At 44.0% G+C, this 24304-nt stretch overlaps 1 protein-coding gene across 2 annotated transcripts in view; it reads left to right on the top strand.

The window, feature by feature from the left end:
- Positions 1 to 24304, top strand: part of Kctd19 (potassium channel tetramerization domain containing 19) — a 31661-nt gene that overhangs the window by 1349 nt on the left and 6008 nt on the right. For both annotated transcript variants that reach the window (XM_034522675.2, XM_076915765.1), the window contains exons 2-8: positions 2706 to 3002; positions 16489 to 16639; positions 18061 to 18252; positions 19425 to 19556; positions 21203 to 21413; positions 22862 to 23022; positions 24159 to 24262. In XM_034522675.2, the coding sequence (XP_034378566.1) occupies positions 2706 to 3002; positions 16489 to 16639; positions 18061 to 18252; positions 19425 to 19556; positions 21203 to 21413; positions 22862 to 23022; positions 24159 to 24262 (1248 nt within the window). The remainder of the gene's footprint in view (positions 1 to 2705; positions 3003 to 16488; positions 16640 to 18060; positions 18253 to 19424; positions 19557 to 21202; positions 21414 to 22861; positions 23023 to 24158; positions 24263 to 24304) is intronic.

Raw genomic sequence — 24304 nt, 5'->3', positions numbered from 1 at the left:
CTTTAATAGTCTTGTTCCCACCACCATCATTCTTAGACAGTTTTGAGTTCATATTTTTAGTTAGCATGCCAACTAGAGGGATTCATTGTGACATTTTCAAATACATGCAGCCTTTCTCTTTGTTCTGCTGAGCCACTGTCCCCTTAAGCAGTTCCATCCTCTGCTTTTATGTCCCTATATTCTGCTGCTCTCTCATGCTCCTCCTTCCTTTGGGACTCTTCTTCCACTTTCATTGGCCCCTCTCTCCGTTCATATTATATGTAGATGTGTAGAAATCTATATTTCACATATTAAAACATGAGTCTAGCTTATTTATCTCCAGTATCCATTTTCTGGCAAATATCAGAATTCTTTACAGCTGCATAAAATTTCATTGTGTATATCTACCATATTTTTTTAAAAAAAAATCTATCTATTGATGGGCCTCTAAGTTGGTTCCATGTCTTGGCTATTGTGAATAATGCAGTAATAAACATGGATATGCAAATAAATTTATAGCATGCTGATTTAGAATTCTTTAGGTGTGTGGTTGATCTTCATTGCCAACCTGACCAGAGGCGCTCTTCTAGTAATGCCTGGGAGAATATTTCCAGAGAATTTAACAAAGGAAGGAAGGGTCATGCTGAATGCAGCAGCACTGTCTTATGGTCTGTGATGCCTGAATGAGAAGGAGGGAAGGAGCTTCAGCATCCTCTCTCTCCCTGCTCCCTGCTCCCTGCTCCCTGCTCCCTGCTCCCTGCTCCCTGCTCCCTGCTCCCTGCTCCCTGCTCCCTGCTCCCTGCTCCCTGCTCCCTGCTCCCTGCTCCCTGCTCCCTGCTCCCTGCTCCCTGCTCCCTGCTCCCTGCTCTCTGCTCTTCCAGATGTAGGAATCCTAGTTTCATGCTTTGCTCCCATGAATTCTGTCACACTTTCTGTGCCACACTGGACTGTATGCTTTTAAACCAGGAACCAAAACAAATCTTTCTTAAGTTACTATTGCTGCCACTGCTGCTGCTGCCGCAGCTGCTACTACTACTGCTGCTGCTACTACTGTCTGTGATGTTTATGTGTGGGTGCTGGGTGCACATGCCATATAGAGGCCAGAGGACAACTTTGTGAAGTCAGTTCTTTTCTTCCAGCTTGACATGGGAGGCCAAGTGATGGTGGTGCACAACTTTAGTCCCAGCACTCAGGAGGCAGAGACAGGTGGATCTCTGAGTTCAAGGTTAACCTTATCTACAGAGTGAGTTCCAGGACAGAGAAATCCTGTCTCGAAAGAGCAACCAACTAACCAAACAACAAACAACCAAACAATTTGAATGGGTCCCAAGGATTGAACTCAGGTCACCAAGCTTATATAGTCGTGCCTTTATCACAGAGCCACTGGTCCCTTAGATTGCTTTTTACAAATATTGTCACAGCATTGAGAAAAATAACTAATACAAGCTATATACCCATGAGTGATATTATTGAGAAGTGTAATTGAATCATATGGTAGTTATATGTTTATTTTCATTTATTTTTGCTCCTTACACACACACTACCGCCACCACCACCACCACCAAGGACAGTAATTAAGAATGCTTACTGACCAAGGCTTGGTTCCCACCACTCATATGGAAATCTACAACAGTCAGTAACTCCAGTTCCAGGGGATCTGGTAGCCTCTTGTGGCCTCTATGAGCTCCTGCCTGCACTCAGATAATGTATACAAAGTCATGCTGGCACATACGCTAGACATAAGTAATAAATTAATTTCTTAAAATAACCCTATACATATGATTTAATATTTTGGGTTTGTTTGTTTTAAAATAGGCTCTCACTATGTACCCCTAGCTAGCCAGGAACTCACAGAAGTAAGAGATAAGAAGAAACCCACCTGCTTCTGCCTCCTGAGAGCTGGGATTAAAGGCATACATCACCATGCATGGCTGATTACCATTTTAATAAGTATAATGCAATGATCTTATGTTTTCAGAGTTGTGCAACCACCACCACAACCAACTATAGAATGTTTAACACTTCATGAACCAGGCCTGGGAGTACACCTGTCTTTAATTGTAGCACTTGGGAGGCAGAGACAAGTGGATCTCTGTGAGTTCAAGGCCAGCCTGGTCTACATAGTGAGTTTTATGCCAGCCAGGGCTTCAATGTCTCAAACAAAAAACTACTAAAATAGTTTCAATGTATGGCTATATTCTAATTAGTTTATTCATTCACCAGTTGATGGACAAATTCAAATGAACAAAGATTTATTTCTTGGCTCCAGTCTATACTATGTATTTATATGGCTGTCTTTATGCCAATATGGGTTTTTATCCATCAGTCCGGCCTTTCTCCCAACTCCCACCTTTTAATACAGGGTCTCACTAGATAGCCATCTCTGGCCTTGGGTTCAGTGTGTAGCCCATACTGGCCTCAGACTTGTAGTAGTGATCTTCCTGTCTCCATCTTAAAGTGTTAGTATTACAGATGCATGCAAGCATGCAACCATGGCTGGCTTTTTAAACTGTTGATGTGTAGAATAATTGGTTTTTGAAAAATATTCTTCAAACTTGTTGTGCTCTTTGTGTGTGTGTGTGTGTGTGTGTGTGTGTGTGTGTGTGTGTGAATTCCCTTGGATGTTGTATGTACATTACCATGTTGTCAGCAAATGTAGCTTAATACTTCTTGTCAGGGTGCTTTCAGTTTCTTTTTTCATAGCTCAAGCCTCATTTTCCCTTTAGGAGGAGCCTGGCATGCTCCATGAGTCAGCAGAGGATTTGTTTCACTTCAATGTCGGGGGCTGGCATTTCTCAGTTCCCAGGAGCAAACTTGCTCAATTCCCAGACTCTCTGTTGTGGAAAGAGGCTTCAGCCTTGAGCTCCTCAGAAAACCAGCGTCTATTCATTGACAGAGATGGCTCCACATTCCGGCACGTGCACTATTACCTCTACACTTCTAAGCTGTCCTTCTCCAGCTGTGCAGAACTGAACCTGCTCTATGAGCAAGCCCTAGGCTTGCAGCTGATGCCACTGCTTCAGGTAAGATGTGCTTTCTTCTGAGAATGGTGACCAGTAGCATCACTAAACGCAAGGTTCTTTTCTATATTGGGTTCTGAAGTAACCCTTTTGTTTGGTTGCTGTTTTTTGTTTTTTAAGAGAGGGTTCCTTTGCAAAACCGTCCTGGCTGTCCTGGAATTCACTCTGTAGACCAGGCTGGCCTTGAACTCACAGAGATCAGCCTGCTTCTGCCCCTCAAGTGCTGGGGTTAAAGGTGTGTGCCACCACAGCCAGCTCTGAGGTAATGCTTTTAATGGACAGTATACTGGAATGGTGTGATGGCTTTTGAGACAAGGTCTCACTATGTAGCCAGGGACCACCTTGAATTTATGATCTTCCAGCCCCTTTTGGACAAGTTATCACCATGCCCAGCTCCTAATTGCACATTCTTTACAGAGACTTTCATCCTGATTCTGCTTTATTTACATCAGCAGTCACCAGGGACCTGAGATAGGATTTAATATCCAGGGAATCTTTGGCTTTTTCAAATCTTAAAATGCTACTTATTTATTTATTTGCTCTTTTTGAGGTGCTGGGGACAAAACCCAAAGTTTTCTGCAAGCTAGACTAATACTCTCCCACTAAGCCACACCTCTCAGATGTGCTTGCCTCTGCTTCCCACGCTAGGTATGTTACCGCAACCATAGCTTTGTTTTGTTTGTTTTGTTGTTTTTTGTTTTGAGACAGGGTTTCTCTGTGAAGCCCTGGCTGTCCTGGAACTTGCTCTGTAGACCAGGCTGGTCTCAGAGATCTGCCTGCCTCTGTCTTCAGAGTGCTGGGGTTAAAGGCATGGGCCACCACCTCGATGCACTCCTTTCTTATTTTAAGAGCTTTAAATGCTTTTACTTATGAACCATCAAAGTATGACAGAAGAGGCAAGCATTAGTAAGTTTTCTCCAAGCCCACAGAAGTCATTTTGGTGATGGCTGTACTTAATTGTTGATTTGGTAGTTTTTGAACATTGATTTTTTTTTAACCTGGAAAAACTAAATATTATGACTGGGAAGGAAATCTAGGCATGTTCTATATCAGTCTCACTGTTTGGACAAGGTGTTGTTTATTTCATTTTCATAAGAGTTAGTTCATCAACTATGGTGCATCTCAGTATACCAATAATCATGCCTCCCCAGTTCCTCCTGAAAGAAAAGTGACGTAGATTGTGTTTGTATTTGAGTCAGGAGGAAAGAGACCATTCACTTTGTATTTGTAGTATGTGTGCGTGTGGATGAGTGTTTTCTCTGAAGTTATTATATATTTAGGATCCAAGAACCCTAGCACAGTGCAGTGCAAGCTGTAGCTCTCTGAATTTTTTTCAGGCTTCCCACTTGAATCTAAATCTTGTCAACTTCTTTAGGAGTAAAGTATTAAAATTGCTTGCAAGTGGCTTCAAAACCATGTAAATGGCTTGGCATGTTAGGCTTGCTAATGGCTCTATGCCAAGCCACCTTTCTGTGTGGAGAGGGAGTAACTTGTTCACTGCAGACAATCAAAGAGATCAAGGCAGTGTTTTACAGGGTAATTTAGAAGAATACAAGCTTCTCATACAAACAGTCTGTTAAGCCCTTGAACCCCTTTGCAGTCCTCACTTCCTAAACCAAACCAAGCCAAACCAAACCAAACCAAACAAAATATCTCTGAGAATCAACTTTGAAGGGAAGGAGGAGGCAATAACTCAGAAGCCAATGGGTTGGTCTGATTCCAAACTTCCAAGCTGTGTGAGTAGCGGAGTTTGAAGAATTATGTGGCTCTGCCTTCCTAGCACAGCCTGTGAAACAAGTGCTTATGCTTTGGAAATGGTGTTTTCAAAGAAATCAACATTTGGGCTGGCCCAGCCTAAGTGGTATTTATTCATTGAAGCAGAGTGTAAATACAGCTGGGAACCAACAGCCGCCTCAAGCAAGTCAACCGCACATTTCCCCCACTTTCCTCGATGCAAAGGCCTAGCCAATTCCTCGGGGATTTGCCTTAAGTGAACAAACTGTGCTTGGAGAAAACGAATTTTGTCAGTTCTTAGCCTAAAAAGTCTTCTTAAGCAGGCCCAGGTCAAGCATTAACTATGACTTAATGAGAGCATTCAGGGGTCCAGTTTTATTCCTATGCACTTTAGGGACAACAAAGAATGGTACAATGAAATATAATGTGAGCCATGTATGTGAATGATATATGTAATCACATGTAATGTAAGAGATGGGGTCTCACTGTGTTGCCCCAGCTGGCCCTGCACTCCTGGATTCCACTGATCCTCCGGCCTCAGCCTCCAAATTCACAGAGGGACTATAGGTACGTGCAATAACACCTAGACCCATAGGTGTTGTTTAAATTTTGTAGTAGCCAAATTTTAAAAAGTGTAAAGTAAAGAAGTGAGTGAAACCAATTTTGGTGATGATATGTTTCATTTAACCCAGTATTTTCAAAAGTTTACATTTGAGATACTTTGGTTTTATACCAAGTTTTCAGTATCTGATTTTTTTTTACACTTAGCACATCTCAGATTTAGAATACTGAGGTCCAACAAGGCATATAGCCACGATGACTGCCATATTGGATAGCACATATCTGAACTGTTCCAAATTATTAGTACTACTTACTACAGAGTTCTTCATAATTAGCACTTAACAATAAAATAGATCTGGGCACCTGCTAATTGGATGTCTTATTCTGTCAAAAGGTAGCACATATTGTTCAGGATGGTCTGTAACAGCTTTGTTGAAAGGTAGTGTGGAAAGCTGGATATGGTACACACCTATAATCCCAGTAATTGGTAGGCTAAATTCAAGGCCAGCCTTGGCTACATAGCAAGACCCTATCTCCAATAAGTAAGAAAGTAAGTGAGTAAGTTAAGTGAGTAAGTAAATAAGTGAGTGTTTTAAGAGGACAAAAGAGAGAAGAAAAGTAGAGACATAGAATGAGCCAACAAGCAGGATAAGACTAAGACTGAAAGCTTCTGGAAGACAGTGCCTTAGCTCATGTGATGTACACCACTCCCTGCACACCTACCCCTAATCTCTGTCCCAATCCATTTATCTGTCCTTCTACACACCTAACCTGGACCTTTCACCTCTAAAAGGTGCACTTGAGGGCTGGAGAGATGGCTCAGCGGTTAAGAGCACTGGCTGCTCTTCTGGAGGTCCTGAGTTCAATCCCTAGCAACCACATGCTGGCTCGAAACCATCTGTAATGGGTTCAGATGCCCTCTTCTGGTGTGTCTGAAGACAGCTACAGTGTACTCACATATGTAAAATAAATAAATCTTTTTAAAAAAGAAAAGGTACACTTGAAGTCTTTGATTCTAATCAGAACACTATGTGTATTGACAACCAATCACATGCCAGATTCTAGAGATAAAAAAATGAGGTGGGAAGCTATACCACTCCCCACTCATCAATACTTCAATACGGTAGAACACAGGTTTTCATGGATGTTAGGTAAGTGCTGTACAACTGAGCCGTATCCCCAACCCTGATTATACCTACATAAAAGGGCCATATATTTTATGATTGCTTTTATACAGTTTCTGGATGTAGTAGCTTGTACCTATAATCCCAGCACTTGGAAGGTAAGGTAAAAGAATTGTGAGTTCAAGGGTAGTCTTGGCCACAAAATGAAACCTCAAGAGAATAAAAAGAAGACTGCATACATTAATTCACTCCTGTTTGTTTTGTTTTTGTTCTTCAAGGCAGGGTTTCTTGGTGTAGCCCTAGCTGTCTGAGCCACCACTGCCTCTGGAGCATTGAAGACGTGTGCCATCACTGCCTGGCCTTCTCTTTGCTTCTTGACTATGGGTCCCATGTATCCAGCTATCTTGAGCTCTTGGTGTTGTGACTTCCCCACAATGATATACTATAGCTGGTACTATGAACTAAAATAAACACTTTTCTCCTCTAGAAATTGAGAGAGAGAAAATTAGAGAAATCCACAGCGACCAGAGAAAGGGAGAAGGGAGAGATAGAAATTGATTTAGTGGCTGCCCAAGAACTGAGTCATGGGTTAGAAAGAATGGACTGGATAACAATAGGCAATGGTAATCCAGAGTGCAAGGCTTCTCGTTGGGGCCCAGAGTAGATAGTGGATTCTGGGCCCCGAATGGACTGCACCATTTAAACTTGTTTGCTTTAGCGGGCCAGGTGGTACAGGTGTAACCCCAGCTATTTATAAAGCTGAGCAAAGTGATCTGAAGTTCAAGACCAAACTTGAATACTTTAGCAAGACTACACTGGGGTTGGGAGTAAAGCTAGGGCTGTAGCTTGGTATTAGAATGCTCGCCTAACATGCACAAGGCCCTGGGTTTGATCTCTAGTTTTCTTATCAAAGTGAGTTTTACAGTGTGTAAACATAAAGTTGTTGGAGCTGTAGACATGTATAGTGCTTACTAAGTTCTTGAAAGGACCCAGGTTCAGTTCCCAGCACCCGTACACTTGCTCACAACCAACCACCTGTAGCTCCAGTTCCCAGGCATCTGATGCTCGTCTGGCCTCTGCTCATTCCTGCATGCACATGACGCACATAAACTCACACAGGAACACACGTATACATCTAAAAATCATAAGTAAATAGATCTTTAAAGTTGTAAGGAAAAAAATCAATGGCTACTGGCTCGACAGTGTTATCAGAGTCTACACACTATATAGGTTATGGACCAAATCCAGTCCACTCCAGTGTGTGCGTGTGTGTTGTGTCTCATAAGCTAAGAACATTTTCAATTTTTTTGTGATTGAAAAAATAAGGTCAAATTTCAGTGTTATTGGTAAAGTTTCATTCCAATACAGCCATGCTTCTCTGTTGGTATTTTGCTTTTGGCCTTTATGAACTACAAAAAGAGCTGTGTATTTGAATTGACAGAGACCATATGGCTAGCAAAGCCTAAAATATTTAGTATCTGGCCTCTCACAGTGGAAGAAGTGTATTTAGTGCTGGCCTAGATCCAATAGGGGCAAGCGAAGAAGCAGGAAGATCAGCTGAGAAGCTCCAGCAGCCTCCAGATCCATGCTTTTCAACCTTCCTAATGCTCTGACCCTTGCTGTGGTGAGCCCCCAATCATAAAATGAATTTTGTTGCTACTTGATAACTGTAATTCTTGTTACGAATTATAAATATCTGTGTTTTCCGATGGTCTTAGGCAATCCCTGCGAAAGGGGTTGTTCAACTCCCCCAGCGCACACCAAGGGGCTGTGACTCACTGGTTGAGAACCACTCATCCAGATGATAAGAATGATTTGGTCTTGAGTGGTCATAGAAATAATTTAAAGCCTGGGTATGTTTTGATGAATTTGTTAATGAATGGGCTGGAGGACATGAAAGAACGGACAGCTCCTGATGTTTCTACCCTGAACAACTAGGTAAATGATGAATTCTGAGAGCTGTGAACCTTTAGGGGACAGGGATCACAACTCAAGACTGAAGCATGTCAAGCTGGAGAAACAGTGACTGGAGAGTAACATCCGAGTGGAGAGCTGAGGAGTCACTGACTAGACAGATCTGGAATTCATGGGAGCAGTTGGGACCAGAAACATCATCCAGGAGTCATCAAGCTGATATGTAAATCCTGGAACCTGAACGTTTTGGAGTGTCATATATTATTCATAGGAGAGATATAAAGAAGCCATTGCCATCCATATGTCAGCACCATGAGGCTTCCTAAAACTTCATGTGGAATTTGAGAAGCCCTCTTAAACATAGCCTACTTGGAGCCTCCCGAAAGTCATCAAACTGATCAGGAGTCACAGCTGCTACTGGAAAATGTGAAGTTTCTCTTCAGGGTCACTCACAAGAGTTTAAGGTTCTACGCAGACTGTTGGTTCACTTTTACATGCCCCTTGAAGCCCACGGAGGCTTAAACATAGGGCCTCTCTCATGCTAACACACATTCTACCAATAAACTACTCTTTGGCCCAATTTTTCCTATTTCACCTCTGTCTGGGAACTTCGAAGTTTGGACCATAAGTTGCTCCATTTGTCAGCAATCTGCTACAGTAAGGAATCCAAATATGCCTACATTCTTTGTGGTCAAGGGAGCCAGGGAGTTTTTATGCTGATCACACAAATCATGCCTTTAATAAAATAGGCCAGTGGTGGTCTCACATTTCCTATTATGATGGGAGACAGATTACTTTGTGATGTTGGAAAGGAACATGGCAGATAGTTGTTCCAACAATGTGGCTTGTGGACAACTCAAGTGTAAAGGCCTTAAAATGGCTTCAAGGGTCCCCATAGACTGTTCATCTTGGCTCATATCACAAACATATATATGTATATACATATATGTACATAGAGTTCAATCATACCCCTAAGTATTCCCTATGCTTACTTTTTTTTTTTTTTTTCTTTTGAGACAGGGTTTCTCTGTGTAGCCCTGGCTGTCCTGGAACTCACTCTGTAGACCAGGCTGGCCTCGAACTCAGAAATCCGCCTGCCTCTGCCTCCCATATGCTGGGACTAAAGGCATGCGCCACCACTGCCCGGCCTATGCTTTTTTTCTATGCCCCCTACACTCATTTATCTTTTTCTTAGAATATTCCCCTTTTAAATTTTGTTATAACTGTAATGTAGCCCACAGCCTAGCCTGACATTTCCAGACAAAGTTATTGTTGCTCTGTTCTTATAATAGTGCTAATTCTGTTGGGGTCATGGTTTTTTAATGTCTTTCTCCTTTTCTGGTTTGTATTCTTTTCATGTTTGCATTTCCAATGGTTTTCAAGGTATTTGGCATTGAGAGGTGTTTAGTTATCATCTGCTGGGAGATGAAGACTGGACCCACCGGCAGCAGAGCCAGCAGGAGAGAGAGAAGGAGAGAGAGAGAGAGAGAGAGAGAGAGAGAGAGAGAGAGAGAGAGAGAGAGAGAAGTTTGAAATACGAGAGCCGCATCTTATTTGGCTTCCTTTGTTGCACATCCTTTGGGTCTAATAGCCTTGCTCCTTTTAGCATCAGCATCTTTACACAGCAGTCAGGGATTTGCCGGCACCCTAAGCTCCTTTACCACGATACTCCTTCCAATAGTCCATAAGCACACAAGGCATCTCCAAAACCCATTTAAGTCCAACTGTTCTGCCAGCAGGTCGCCTTGTCGGCCATCTTTTAGCAGCACACATGCCCCTGTACCATCAGATTTCCATTGCTTCTGACTTGCCTTCACTACCATCTAGGCCCCAGGCAACATCAATTGTCCTTAGAGTAGCATTTAGCCTTGTAAGTTCACTGTATTTCCCATTTTCCAGGCACAGTGGAGCATGTCTGTAATTCCAGAACTTGGGAAACTTAAGCTAGAAAATAGCCAGTTCAAGGACACCCTGGGCTGCACAGCAAGACTTTATGGAAAGAAAAGACCCCCTGTAATAATTTGCCATGTCATAACATATGAAGAGCCAAGTTCCAAAAAGTAATATCCAAGTGGATGAAAGTAGCCCTGCAGTCGACCTACAGAAAACCAGCCATATACACTGTGACCACTAGAATCAGTAAAGCCAGAAGCCACACCCCCACACTCTCACCCCACCCGAAGTAGGCTCCCTGGAGCGTTTGTTATTCGTGCATTCTTTCAACAAAAAATGCACTGGTGTCCCATTTCTAGCAGAGAACAAAACAAGCAAAGTCCTTGGGGTCTCAGGGAGGTTATACTATTAGAAAAGAGCTGACGGCGTAAATAAGTAAGGAGGTAAGGGAGTTGGGGAGTGCTCCTGTGGTTTCTCAAAGCATCCTAATGCTTCCTGAGAGCAGAGGTTTTGTTTCCAGATAACAGAGCAAGGGCTCACTGAGAGAGAGTTCAGGAAACACCCTTGTTGAAGCTCCAGGGCCTAGGTGCAAGCCTGACCCCTTTGGTTGGCACATAACATATCCTCACTGGCTGGGGATTGCAATCGTTGTAGATTTTATTTGCCTGATTTCTTCTCCCTTTAAAATTTTGCTGTTTCCTTTCTTGGGGAAAATGGGGCTGCTCCCAGTTTAATGGAAACCCCCAGAACACAGAGGTTTCATTTCTAGTAAATGGCTCATCCTGTCCTCCATTAGCATAGCTCCTCTCAAGCTAGGTGGACCGACCTACATTATATACTGTATGCATACAGTTTTCGCAACCTACTTTTAATAAGGGTTCAACCACTCCTCTAGCCCACCACCCAGCAGAGGTAGTGGAAGAGAAAAGTTACTAGGATGTGGGGGAAGTAGACTTGTTCAGCAATAGTTCTTTGGGTGTGAGTTCAATTGTCTTTGGCAACAGTTCAGTCCGATAGCAAACACCAAATATGACTCAGCAGCTGCAGACCAGTCCTCTAGGCAGGCAGACAGCGCACACAAACTGGCAGCTACAGTCCAGTCCTTTTGACAGGCAGACACAACAGGCCCAAACCAACAGCTTCGGTCCAGTCCTCTAGGCAGGCAGACAGCAGGCACGAACCAGCAGCTGTAATTCAATCCTGAAAAAACTGCCAGACCTGAGGCAAGGCCCTGGAAGCAGCAAGCTGCCACAGGGACCTCAAGAGTAGTTCTTAGATGAGTTTCTCTCAGTGGTGGCGTTATCAAGTTGAACTCAACATGTAAGGTGAACCAATACATTTGTGTAGTTAGCGAAGAATAGTGAGGTGGAGCAAACCAAACCAAAGCAAACCAAACCAAACCAAACCAAACCAAACCAAACCAAACCAAAGCTCAGTGCTCTTCTCCCACTGTCTGTGCGGTCATATTTATATTTCTTCATCACGGGTCCTTTCACATGTCTGCTATAGCAAACATCCTTTTACCTGTGTCTGCTTCAAGAAAAGATTCTTCATGTGTCTGCTTTCACCTGTGTGCCCCAGAAAAATATCATTTGACATAACTAACTTTTCAAAGAAACTAGAAATTTCCACTTCAGTATACCCCATACCAAACAACACCTCCAAACAGAGAACCTTGGGCCAGCCTTAAGCAGGTTGTTGTCCTGCAGAGGAATTTCCTTCCTTCCCAGGGGACCCTTCGCTCTTGCTCTCGGCCAATTTAGGTTTGCTCAAGGGCTCATCTGTTTTATCTACTAAAATGGAATTTGGGGTTAGAGTCGGCAGGTGGCAAATTCAAGTTTTTGTGACTACTGAGCAGTGTCTTAGAATGGATTTAGATGCTCTTGTCTTTCTCCAGGACTTCCCTGTTTCACCCTCTTTTCTCTATTGGGTGCTTTGCCTGTCCATCACCAATCCAACTCTCACTGAGCCCTTGCTTCCTGCCGGTCTCTTCCTCAGTCCTTTCTCATTCAGGTCCCTTTCCCCTTAGGTCTTCTGCCTCTCAGGTTGCAGTTTGGAGTCATTATCTCTTTTGCCCTCTGAGCTGTGAGCTGTATGTGCTTGTGCTGGCTTTGCCTATATAGTTTTGGACAGTCGGCATCTTCCTCAGTTGTGAGAGTATGGTTTGCCTTTCTTTCCAGAAGACTCAGCCCTCCAGCTCCCTAGTTTCATACAGGAGTCTATCAGGATCTAGACTGTCAGACACCTGAGGACAGAGGAAAGAACTGGCCTGGATCCAACCCAGAAGCCCACAGAGAGAAGCGCGCGCACGCCGTCTGTGTGTGTGTGTGTGTGTGTGTGTGTGTGGCAACAAAGAGGGAGCAAGAATGACTGGGTCTGCCTAGGAGAGGCAGCAGATCTGCAGCTTAAGAAGCGGGAAGAGTTTTCTGGGCCAAGGGAACATCGAACATGAAGTTGAGGAGAGGTGGGGGGGGGAGGATGAGGGAAGGTAGCTCAGCATTAAAGTGCTTGTCTTCTAATTTGATTCCCAGAACCCACATAAAAATGTGAGGCATAGTGCCATAGGCTAATAATCTCAAAACTGTGTGGAGGGAGATAGGAGGCTCTCTGTGGCTCACCAGCCAGACAAGCTACTTAATTGGTGAGCTCCAGACAATGAGAGACCTTGTCTCAAAGAATGTAGATAATGTTCTTGAGGGGAAGGATGCCTTGATGTGTGTGTGTGTGTGTGTGTGTGTGTGTGTGTGTGTGCAGGTGCATGCATGCATTTTAAAAAATGCTGCTGAAGTGCGGCCTGTAGTGGCAAATGCCTTTAATCCCAGCACTCAGGAGGCAGAGGCAGGCAGATTTTTGAGTCTGAGGCCAGCCTGGTCTACAGAGTGAGTTCCAGGACAGACAGGGCTACACAGAGAAACCCTGTCTCAAAACAAACAAACAAACAAACAAACAAACAAAACAAGCTGAGGCAGCATCAAAGAACATGGTGTGTTTTGGGAGTTTTGTGGAATTTAGTGTCATTGATGTTGGGTTGGAAACAGAACATTGGAAGACAGAACTGAAAGGTAGTTTGGGATGTGAGCACCGAGAAGAAGGCAGTTGACGTATTTGGGGCTGTAATCCTCATAGCACTTCCCAGACTTTGTTGTCTTTATTTGCACTCTGGAAGCCTGGGAGTTTGGAGATGTGTGTGACAATGAAGAAAACAGGCCTGACTGTAACTCAGAAGCCTGTAGAGAAAAATGTGCAGATGACAGTAGTTAAAGAGGTTGGACATTCTGGGCTGCAGAGACAGCTCAGTAGTTAAGAACACTGGTTGTTTTAAAGATGTGGGTTTGAGTGCCAGTATCCAGTGCTGCCTTCTGCCCTCTGTGGTAACCAGATATGTACATGGCACACAGACATACACATAATTTTTTTTATTGTTTTTGAGACAGGGCTTCTCTGTGTAGCCCTGGCTGTCTTGGAACTCATTATATAGACCAGGCTAGCCTTGAATTCAGAGATCTACCTGCATCTGCCTCACAAGTGCTGGGATTAAAGGTGTGCACCACCACACTTTTCAGTTTGCTTTCTAATACAACTCAGGACCACCTATGCAGGGTTGGTACCATCCACAGGGAGCTGGGCTCTCCCACATTGTCCCACAGGCTTGCCCACAGATCAGTTTGGAGGGAGCACTTTCTCTATTGAGGTTCCTTCTCCCAAATGACTCTAGCACATATCAGGTTGAGATAAAACACATCTTTCAAGGATTTTTATTAACCAGTAGAACCATCAAAATACCTTGGACAGTTTGCATGGTCCTCTGCTTTCGGGATCTTGTTTACTGTTCTCAATCCACCACTTCTTTCCTTCAACCTCAAACAATGTTCAAGGCAGAGGTGTGTGGCTGAATATATATATATATATATATATATATATATATATATATATATATGTGTGTGTGTGTGTGTGTGTGTGTGTGTGTGTGTGTGTGTGTGTGTATTTATGTATGTATATATGCCTCTAACCCACCTTGCCCTGTCCTGTCCTTCTTGGACACACCATCTTCCTTCCTTTGTCCCACTTCTCAGCACAAATGCTGTCAAGTTGTCATCCTTCAGCTTGATTCAATTCTTTCCTATTTGCAATGCACACTCTGTTCTGACCACCCAGTCATCATTCCAGTACCTCACTGCACATGTTACAGAAACCTTTCTCTGACTAATTTGTCTTCTCCAAAGAGCTGACAGTTTGACACAGAAGCTAAAGCTATGTCCATACCTAAACCAAGAGGGAAGGAACAGAAAGCTGGGTCCTTTTTCTTTTTTCTTTCTTTCTTTCTTTTCTTTCTTTCTTTCTTTCTTTTTCTTTTTCTTTTTCTTTCTTTTTTTTTTTTTTTTGTTGTTGTTGTTGTTTTTCGAGGCAGGGTTTCTCTGTGTAAGCCTGGCTGTCCTGGAACTCACTCTGTGGACCAGGATGGCCTCGAACTCAGAAATCTGCCTGCCTTCACCTCCTAAGTACTGGGATTAAAAGCGTGCACCACCACTGCCTGGCATGGGTCCTTTTTCAATGATGTGAAAATAGTCCCAGGGTTCCTGGGGATCCATACGTTTGTAACTGATGCTAAATCTTGCCTTATAATATACAAACTGTTGGCTTTCATGTCCATATGTGTGTTTCGTGTGTTTGCATGAGTGGACATGTGTGCACATGTGTGTGCATTGCCAGTGGATGCCACAGATCAATGTCCGGTTGCCATTCTCCATTGTTCTCCTCCTTTGTGGTAGGTGTGAGGGGAGCTTGAGAACTCATTTGGATTTGATGGCTAGCGAGCTCCAGGGATCTATCTGCCTGTGGCTACCTACCGCTACCTATCTTCCGGGCACTGGGATTAGAGATATGCGCCGTTGTGCCTTTAACGTGGCCTCTAGAGAGGTTCTGATGCTGCATGTTAATGAGCCATCTCCCCAGTCCTTTCGAATCTTTCTTTTCCCCAAGCCAAGAACTCTTTGAGTCTAAGCAGGAGCCTAGCAAAGCACAGTGAGTACTTCTTAAGGCTCCCAATATTCTACATATAAAGTTTTCTTCATTGTGATGCTCTAGGGAAATACCCCCCATAACCCTGACATTGCTTGGTCCTCCCTCAGGCCCTCTAGCACCCATAACGGGGATGATTGTCCCACTCTGGCTAGACTGCTTCCTTTTGAGACCTTAAACAGTTATGAAAGGGCCAGTTCCTACCTATAGCCACCAGAGGGCTCTTCTCATTACTTGGGATCCCAAGAGCAAACTCAACAAGGGCTTCCCCCCTGGGTAGCTAATAACTAGAAGCAGTTTGTGGTTGTTTTGTTGTTGTTAGTGGTGGTGGTGGTGGTGGTGGTTTTGTTTTGGTTTTTGGTTTTTTGTTTGTTTTTGAATTGGAGGCTTTCTGATCACAACAAGGTTCTTAGAGGAGAGAGCTGATCATAGGTATGGCCTATAAAGGATCGCTTGCCCTGTTGTGTCCAACAGTTTATTAGGAAAATACTAGCTTCTAGAATGAGGTCAGAACATTTTGGTTTCATAGTATAATTTGCTGTCTGCAGGACTGGAGAAGGAGAATGGGTCCTTGGGTAAAGGTGGAATGAAGGTCGCCACGAACCCACCCTCTGCCCTGGGCTGCAGCCTTGCTCAGTTGGTGTGCTCTACTTGACCCTCATACTGCTGGTCACTTCACTGTTAGGCTATTTCCTAGGGATGAAGACACATAATGAGCAAATCACACCAATCATAAAAAGGCAGGTGCTTTGTAAATAAATAAAATATCCAAAAAAAAAAAAAAAGCAGGGCTTTTGAACTATTAAGGACAATACTAGAAGATATCAAGTTTCAATGACTAAACAGAAATTACTCTGTAGCTGAGCATGATGGGAAACACCTGTAATCTCAATGCTTAGGAGAGGAAGGCAGCGGCAGGCAGGATGGGTTCAAGGCCACCTTTAGCTATTCCATGAATTTAAGGTCGGCCTGTGGGGGGAAAACTCTCCATAGATTTTTCTTCAAGGAAAAAATCCTGTTCCCTGCAATAAAATTAGAAAAAAAAAAAATGCTTCAAACTCAGAAGAAAATAATCATTGGGATTTTTATTTATTACCTTGCCGTTTACATTTTGTGATTGATTCCATTTATTTTAAAATACTGTCCTAAAGCAAGTCATATACTATTTTTCTGAGTATTCAGTATAAAAACATGTTGGCTATGAGGCTTAGATTTTCAAGGCAACACTCTTCTTTATGAGACAGACCCTTGATAATCTGAAGGAAGGGAAGCATCACCTCCGGGTGCGGCCTGCCGACATTCCTGTTGCTGAGAGAGCATCCTTGAACTACTGGCGAACATGGAAGTGTATCAGCAAGCCCTCGGAGTTTCCAATAAAAAGCCCCGCCTTCACAGGTACCGTCATGGGCAGGCCCACACCCTGGTGTCACCCTAACAGGCGTTAACCTCCATCTGAGCTAGTTCTGGATGCTGTCTCTCTCTTTTCCTCATCTCTTTTGACCTAGCTAGTATTGTCTCCTGCATGGCTGCTTGCTTACTGGGACTCAGCACCCTGCTCCATTTCATTGTGCTGCATCTAGGCTTCGTTTAGGTGATGTGATGTCTTCCAATCTCTCCTGGAAGTTAGGGCTCCATTGTGTCTTCAGCTTACCTCTAGGCCACTACGCAGAGGTGCTCAGTGGGTTCTGGCTTCTGAGTCCCTTGCAGCATAGACTGGCTTACGATGGGACATCAGGAATTCATGGTTACTAATGGTTTTTTAACCTGCAGTTCACAGTTGTTGGTTTGATCAATTAGAAAGACCATGGAGTAAGTTATGAGTACTTTGTGTTTTGGGGGAGGTGGAAGGGGACAGTGTGGGGGGGTAATGGTAGTGCTAATTTTTATTCTTTATTTATTCTATAGAAATAAAGATCTAGGAGAATTTATTTAATTAAAACCACTTTTTGGTTGGAGAGATAGCTCAAGAGTAGAACACTTTCCTGGAGTTTGAGGTCCCATCCCCAGGTGACAAAGAAAATGACTTTTACACATCATTGGGTTATGAAGCCCAGGGAATCGTACCTACCCCATGCTCTCCTCTTTTTTTGTTCTGCCAAAAGAGATCAGGTATTTTTATTGAAAATATTACATATTTTCACCATGTGAGTAAGATTATCTTAATTCATTTTAAATGTCTTTCTGGGAAATACTTTCTTCATAGTAAACTTAGAATAAAACAAAATGAAAATTACTTAGGATGGAAATAACAAAGATCATGTTTACATAAATATAACTTGTAGATTTTTTAAGTATGATTTTTTTGTAAATATTATAGTATTCATGGAAATGAAATCTTTATAAAGCTTTTAAAACTACAAAGACCATGGAGGGGCTAGAAAGATGACTCACAGGTTAAGGGCACTAGCTTCTTTTGTTGAATACCCAGCACCCACATGGCAGCTCATAACTGTCTGTAACTCCAATTCCAGAGAATCTGATGTCCTTATCTGGCCTCTACATGGTGAACATACATACATACAGGCAAAATACTCATACATATAGATAAACCTTAAATAAGAGACATGGGTAACTAGAGCTAGTGACTTTGGATACATAAGCCAAGATATATCATTTAGTGTCCTTTTACTGACTGTAGAGAAAAAGATTTTTTACACTTAGCTTCCCAGAACACTTCTTCTTACCCTTAAAAGAAAAAGGAGAAAAGGTGGAAGGAAGTGTATGGCAGAGACTGTCCCCTGGGTGGTCCCCTGGGTCAGTGGGAGCATCACAATGCCTCAGGGAGGTGATGACATCTTCTGTATCTTCTCTTCCAGGTCTTCATGATAAGGCCCCTTTGGGGCTCATGGACACACCACTGTTGGACACAGAAGAGGAAGTACATTACTGCTTCTTACCCCTTGACTTGGTAGCCAAGTACCCAAGCCTAGTGACTGAGGACAACCTGCTGTGGCTGGCGGAAACGGTGGTCCTGATTGAGTGCGAGTGCAGCGAGTTCCGCTTCATTGGTGATTGCTCTGTCTAGCGGTGGCCACCTCCTCATTCCACATCCGTACCCACACCCAGCAAGGTCCATTTGTTGCTTCCGGCTTGAGGACCTTTTCTGAGCAGAGGCTGTAGAACATGATGATCTTCCAGGAGGCAAGCAGAGTCCAGCATGAGGCTCTCACTTAGTTCAGAGCTTTTTTGGTTTGGTTTGATTTTGTTTTTGAAACATGGTCTTTCTATGTAGTCTTGGCTGTGCTGGAACTCGCTATGTAAAACTGGCTTGCCTCAAACACACAGAGATCCACCTGCCTCTGTCTCTTGAGTGCTGGGATTAAAGGCATATACCACCATGCACAGCTCAGCTCAGAGATATTTTAGCTCCTATTTTTTGTGTGTGTGATGGCCTAGTCATAAAAGAACACTGAAATGCCCTAAGGTAGTGTTAAGGATCATACAGGCAGAGGATTGAGTTGAACTCTGGTCATGACTCATGATTTGCTTATGTCTCTAGCTAGACTGTAGGCCTCAGTTAATCTCAACATACAGTGAGGAAATAGGATTATTTCAAAGACACTATCTGCTTTCTCTTCCATTACACTTGGAGTATAAAGAAAGAGGGTAAATAATGGCATTCTTCCCAGAATCATGGAGAACTGGCAGCCTGAGCTAAGGAGGGATGTGATCTTTCATCCCTCCCAGAAGGGAGCCTCCCTTCCCACACTGCCCCAGGAGTAGCTTTGCTGGTCTGTGAGTTGATTCTCACAGGGATTTAGTGCTGGTTCGTCTCCACTTCCCATACTACTGCAATCCAGCAGAGAGAACCTGCAGGTGCCTCCTGGCAGCCCAGGCTCAACCAGGCCTCACCTCTCTAACAAGACAAACTCCCTCTTTTGGAATGACTTGTTCTGGGGTCAAGAAGCTTAGGGTAAGTCTCCAGGGTCTTTGAGTTCACAGAGAGGGCCTGGGAGGGCCAGGCCAGGCCAGGCCAGGGGAGGCCACACCCATGGGCTCAGACACAGGAAAACAAAGTGGGGTCTTTGAAAAGCACTGCCTCAGAACAAACCTAATGAGGTACGTTTAGCAATTGTTCCAGAGCTAGGAGAGCCTGATGTAAGGTAAAGAGTCTGCTAAAACATGGACAGATTAGTCATGATTATGTTTTGTTAACTCATGTTTCTTTCTGCTTTTCAAGTGAATTTTCTACGCTCACACAAGATTTTACTACCAGATAACTTCTCCAACATAGATGTGTTAGAAGCAGAAGTAGAAATTCTGGAAATCCCTGAACTTACAGAAGCTGTTCGGGTGTACCGGATGAATATGGGTATGTTGCTGGGGAACCTTGGCTTCCCCTGGATATTCTCAAACAGTCTGGGCTTGAGCTACAGAAGCCAAGAGCAAACATCTCCCCTTACAGCCACTTTGGACTTGGTAGTAGAGAGAAACAGGTGTTGTGACTGACTTAGAATCTGAGAAAAGGAGTTTGGCTTAAACCCCGCATGTCCTCTCTACTCAGCGTTTTGCAACCAAAGCCAGGGCTAAAGGGAGGCCTGCTTAGCCTGGAGCAGGAGAAGCCTAGCCTGGGTGAGAAACCAGGAGGGAATGTCCTGAGAAGCAGGCTGATCCTGAAGACAAGCTTCCTAAGCATGTGCTGTCTGTTCCTCTGTGGAAATCCTGAGTGTCCTCCTGCATCCCCTGTCTTTTCTCTTCCGGGAACCCCTAAGGAGGAAATGAAATGACGGGCCTACTTTCTACCAATATTTCAGTTACTTCATGCCCAGTTTCTCTTCCTCCTCTCCACCTCATTTCACATTCTCTGACTTCTGTTCCTGTTTCTGCATGTTCCCAACATTTCCTGACCCTCGTCCAGGTCAGACCTTATGCTCCAGGCCTTGGCTCGTTCCAGCTGTTCCTGCTTCACAGTTTTGATTTGCCTGTCATCAGCTCAGTCACCAGCTACTGCACATCTGTGGACACCACCACATGTGCTTCAGGAAGCTGGCTGCCTCAAGCAGGGGCAGCTGGTCTTTGGAGAATGTGTAGAGTCTTTTCAAATAACAGGACTACCACCACCACCACATCAACAAACATGAAGAACTACCTTACGCATGTGAAGTTTGGCCTGGTTGGTTGGTTGTCCCAGGCAAATGGAATGCTCTCCCTGTATTGTGATGGGGGAGGGGGTAGTGGTATTCTGAAGAAAGTCTCAGGAACCTGTTCTAGGACCTTTAGCTTACTGAGAGGAATGTGAGCTTGCACCTTCCCCAACAACTTCTGGTCCTCAGAAAGTATGGGGGTTGTGATGTGGGTAGAGCGGTTACTGCTCCTCAGATGTAATGAAAAGATGGCGGCATGTTTGTAGACAGGTTTTCCTCACTCTTGTGAGGTATTAACCTTTTATAAAGCATATAACCAAGGTAAATGTCGTTCATAGCCCTTTGACTATGACAAAGCTCGACCCCCAGCCCTGCACAACTCTGAAGCTACTGGTATTTTGCCCTAAACCACAATGTCAGACAGGACAGAACACAGTTCATTCATCTGTAGACCTAACATTAGTAGGACTGCTCTCAAGACTGGAGATAGACCATGAAAATCCTCCAGCAGGAGGCTGAGGAACGTGGTAGTACCCACCTGCAATTCCAGCACTTCGGGACAGAGGCAAAAGGATCACAAGGTTGAAGACAGCATGGTGTTATTTATTGAGACCCTATTTCAAAATAATAGTTTGAAAATCTCCTGGAAGCTTGTCGGCTGGCTCAGTGTTCTACTGTGTCACCTCCCAAGAGTTTTGACCTTAATGTGTGTACACCAAGTTAAGCTAATGTTAAGGTGATTCAAATTTGGACTGTGCAAGCAAACAACTTCCATCTTACCACACAAGTCCTAACCAGGACAGTAGGAGGACCCATGTTGTCCAATTCAGGGATGATCAAAGATCTAAGAGTCATCTCTTTCTCTCCAACACAGGTGGCTGTTCCCGGACCTCCTGTCCACCTCTAAGTCCTGGAAAGGGGGGCCGTACAGCCAGTCTGGAATCTGTGAAACCACTGTACATGATGGCCCTGGGCCTGCTGGTCAAGTATCCAGACTCTGCACTGGGACAGCTTCGCATTGAGAGCACACTGGACGGAAGCAGACTGTACATCACAGGGAATGGGGTCCTTTTTCAGCATGTCAGGCAAGTTCCGGGCTCTCAGGGCACTATCAGTCTGGGCTCTGCCCACCTTGGGAAGCAACCTTAAGCCTTTCCCATGAGCTAAAGGGGAAAGTGTCTTTGGGATACCTCACTATTTTTTCTTTTCTACCACTGTCACCACCGGGTTTGGGTCTCTGAGGAGCAGGCTGGGACAATTTACAAAGCTTTCCAGGATTCAAAAACTTCCAGCTGTCTCCTTTTCCTGTTTTCTGGTATTTGTTTCCCCTATACTAGGTCTGAGGTTCCCAGGCTACTGTCGTATCTTCAGAGTCTTGGGTACCTCAAGCAAGCCTCCTTACAAAGGTTCTCTCTCATCTTAGGCTTTCCAGAGCCTGGGGTGATCACCTGAGAACAAAGCAGGGCAGGCTTCCTGGAGGACATGGGTCCTTGAGAAATGAGCTCAGAATGTCCCTACTACTGCCAGGGCATGGATTGCTCTCCATGTCTACAGAAGGTTAAAAACCAGCAGCTCTATTAGAGCCACAAAATTCATTAGTTCCAGAACTGAAGATAGGAGTGGGTTTCTCAGTTCCCTTGGCAAAGTGTCACCTGACCTAACTGTGTAGTTTTGGAACCCTTAGGCCTATACCATCATCTGTCTCTCCCAGACATATCTACTTTAAAATGTCACAGAGAGCAAATCCAAGTGCTTTTGAAGGTGGGTTAGACTAGAGGACTGGTGTTCATACCTTAGTCTCTTTCTAGGTATGAGGGTGTTAGTAATCGCTCAGTCATAATAGGCAGCCTTACCATGGATAAGAGGTCTCAAGCAGATACTTATTATATAAGAAGACAGGAAGGAAGTGACTGGATTTTAAAGACCTAACTCAGGCTTTCAAGGCTTGTAATGAGTGGCTTTGGCTAGTATTGTTGAAATAGGTCTGAAGAGGTGAGTTTATGCCTAGGCTTATTCTCCTTTAAGAATCACCAAGTTAAGCCAGGCGTGATACACACCTTTAACCCCAGCAGGCAGATCTCTGTGAGTTTGGGGTCATCCTGGTCTATAGAGCAAGTTCCAGGACATCCAGGGCTATACAGAGAAACCCTGTCTTAAAGAACAAAAACAAACAAACAAGAAACCACCAAGTTGGGGCTAGAGAGATGTCTCAGCGTTTAAGAGCACTGACTGCTCTTCCAGAGGTCCTGAGTTTAATTCCCAGCAACCATATGGTAGCTCACAACCATCTGTAATGGGATCTGATGTCTTCTTCTGGTGTGTCTGAAGATAGCAATAATGTACTCAGATACATAAAATAAATAAATCTTTGAGAAAAAATTTAAATCACCAAGTTAAATCAAAGAAATGATTCTTATGGTGCCACATTTGATCCAGTGCTATGACAAGACACCCTGGTCATGGGATGTTAACAAGCCAGACTCCTTTAAGGTACAGTACTGAGGTGCTTCATAACAGGCTTTCCTCTGGGCAGGAACTGGCTGGGCACTTGTCGGCTGCCTCTGACTGAGACCATCTCTGAGGTGTATGAGCTCTGTGCCTTCCTGGACAAGAGGGACATCACCTATGAGCCAATGAAAGTGGCCCTGAAGACTCATCTAGAGCCGAGGACTTTGCTGACCATGGATGTGCTCAGTAAGTGTTTACTTCACTGTGTTCTCAGACACAATAAAGCTTCCATGTTTGAAATTAGAATCAACAGAGGCTCTGTAGCCTAGAGCAGGAAGGAGAGGATGGCCAGGACCAAGAGGTGTAAATGAAAGGGAAAGAAAATGTAGGCCACTATTTTCTTTCTAAGGGGAAACTTTCACATTACGTGCCCTCTCCACACCTCCAATTCCACAGTATATCTCAAAATTCCAGACAGGGATGCTGCATTTGGGGCTGCAAAATCCCCAAAAGCATGCCTGCCCTAGTCCCAGGAGCTAACATGAGCTGCCATTTCTTTTTCATAGCTCAGCAGGGAGAAATGGTCCGTAAACCCATTTAGAATAGAACAGAGGCCCAAAGAAGAATTAAAATTACACAGTGGTCAAACTAGCATCCAAGTGAGTCCAAATCCAGTGTTATTTTCACAAGTTAATACTTTTTTTGAGACAGGATCTCTCTATGTAGTCCTAGCTGTCCTGGAACCCACTATGTAGACCAGGCTAGCCTTGAACTCACAAAGACCCACCTACCTCTACCTCCCAAGTGCTGGGATTAATGTATCCCACCATGCCCAGCTAGTTTGTAAATTCTTATTAACAAGTTAAGCTATATTACTATCACTAAGCAACATTTAACTTTTATTGAGCACTACATGTACCAGGACAGGTATGTTCAAAGCATAAAAGTCAGCAACTTGGGTTCAACTTCTCTCTTCTGGAGTTCACAGTCTAATCGTTTACAAAAAGAGGAACCCCCTAGTCCCATTCTGGGTGGGCGTGTGAAAAGCTGCACACCTAGGACATTACCAGCCACAGACCAGAGGGAGCTGGTTGTATAGATGGACAGGAGCAGCAGCCTAGCTGGCTTGAGAAAGCTAGGTCAGGTAAAGAAAGAACAGTGCCTTTGGGATTATTACTCCAGAGGACTCCAAGCCAGCCATCTGTCTCGCTCTCCTGGAAGCATGCCAGCAACAGGGATGGTCAGAATCCAGGGTTGTTGTTTCTTGGAGAGGCAAGACAATATGAGTTTTAAGAGTGTGGAGTCTTACTGTGTAAACACTACTGACCAAAGTGCCCTACGAGTTTTCCTGCTGGTCATGTTCTCTCTCCTTGGTTCCATAGGTGAGGAGTGGACAGCAGAGGTCACTATATACTCACCACAACAGATCATCAAGCTTTATGTTGGAAGCCACTGGTACGCAACCACCCTGCAGACCCTGATGAAGGTACTGCTAGACCTAGCTGTCCTCCCACTTTGGCTTCCCCAC

Source organism: Arvicanthis niloticus, chromosome 18, assembly GCF_011762505.2.
Source record: "Arvicanthis niloticus isolate mArvNil1 chromosome 18, mArvNil1.pat.X, whole genome shotgun sequence".
NCBI lineage: Eukaryota > Metazoa > Chordata > Mammalia > Rodentia > Muridae > Arvicanthis > Arvicanthis niloticus.
The sequence above is the reverse complement of the archived record's forward strand: the minus strand, read 5'-3'. Positions and strand labels throughout refer to the sequence as shown.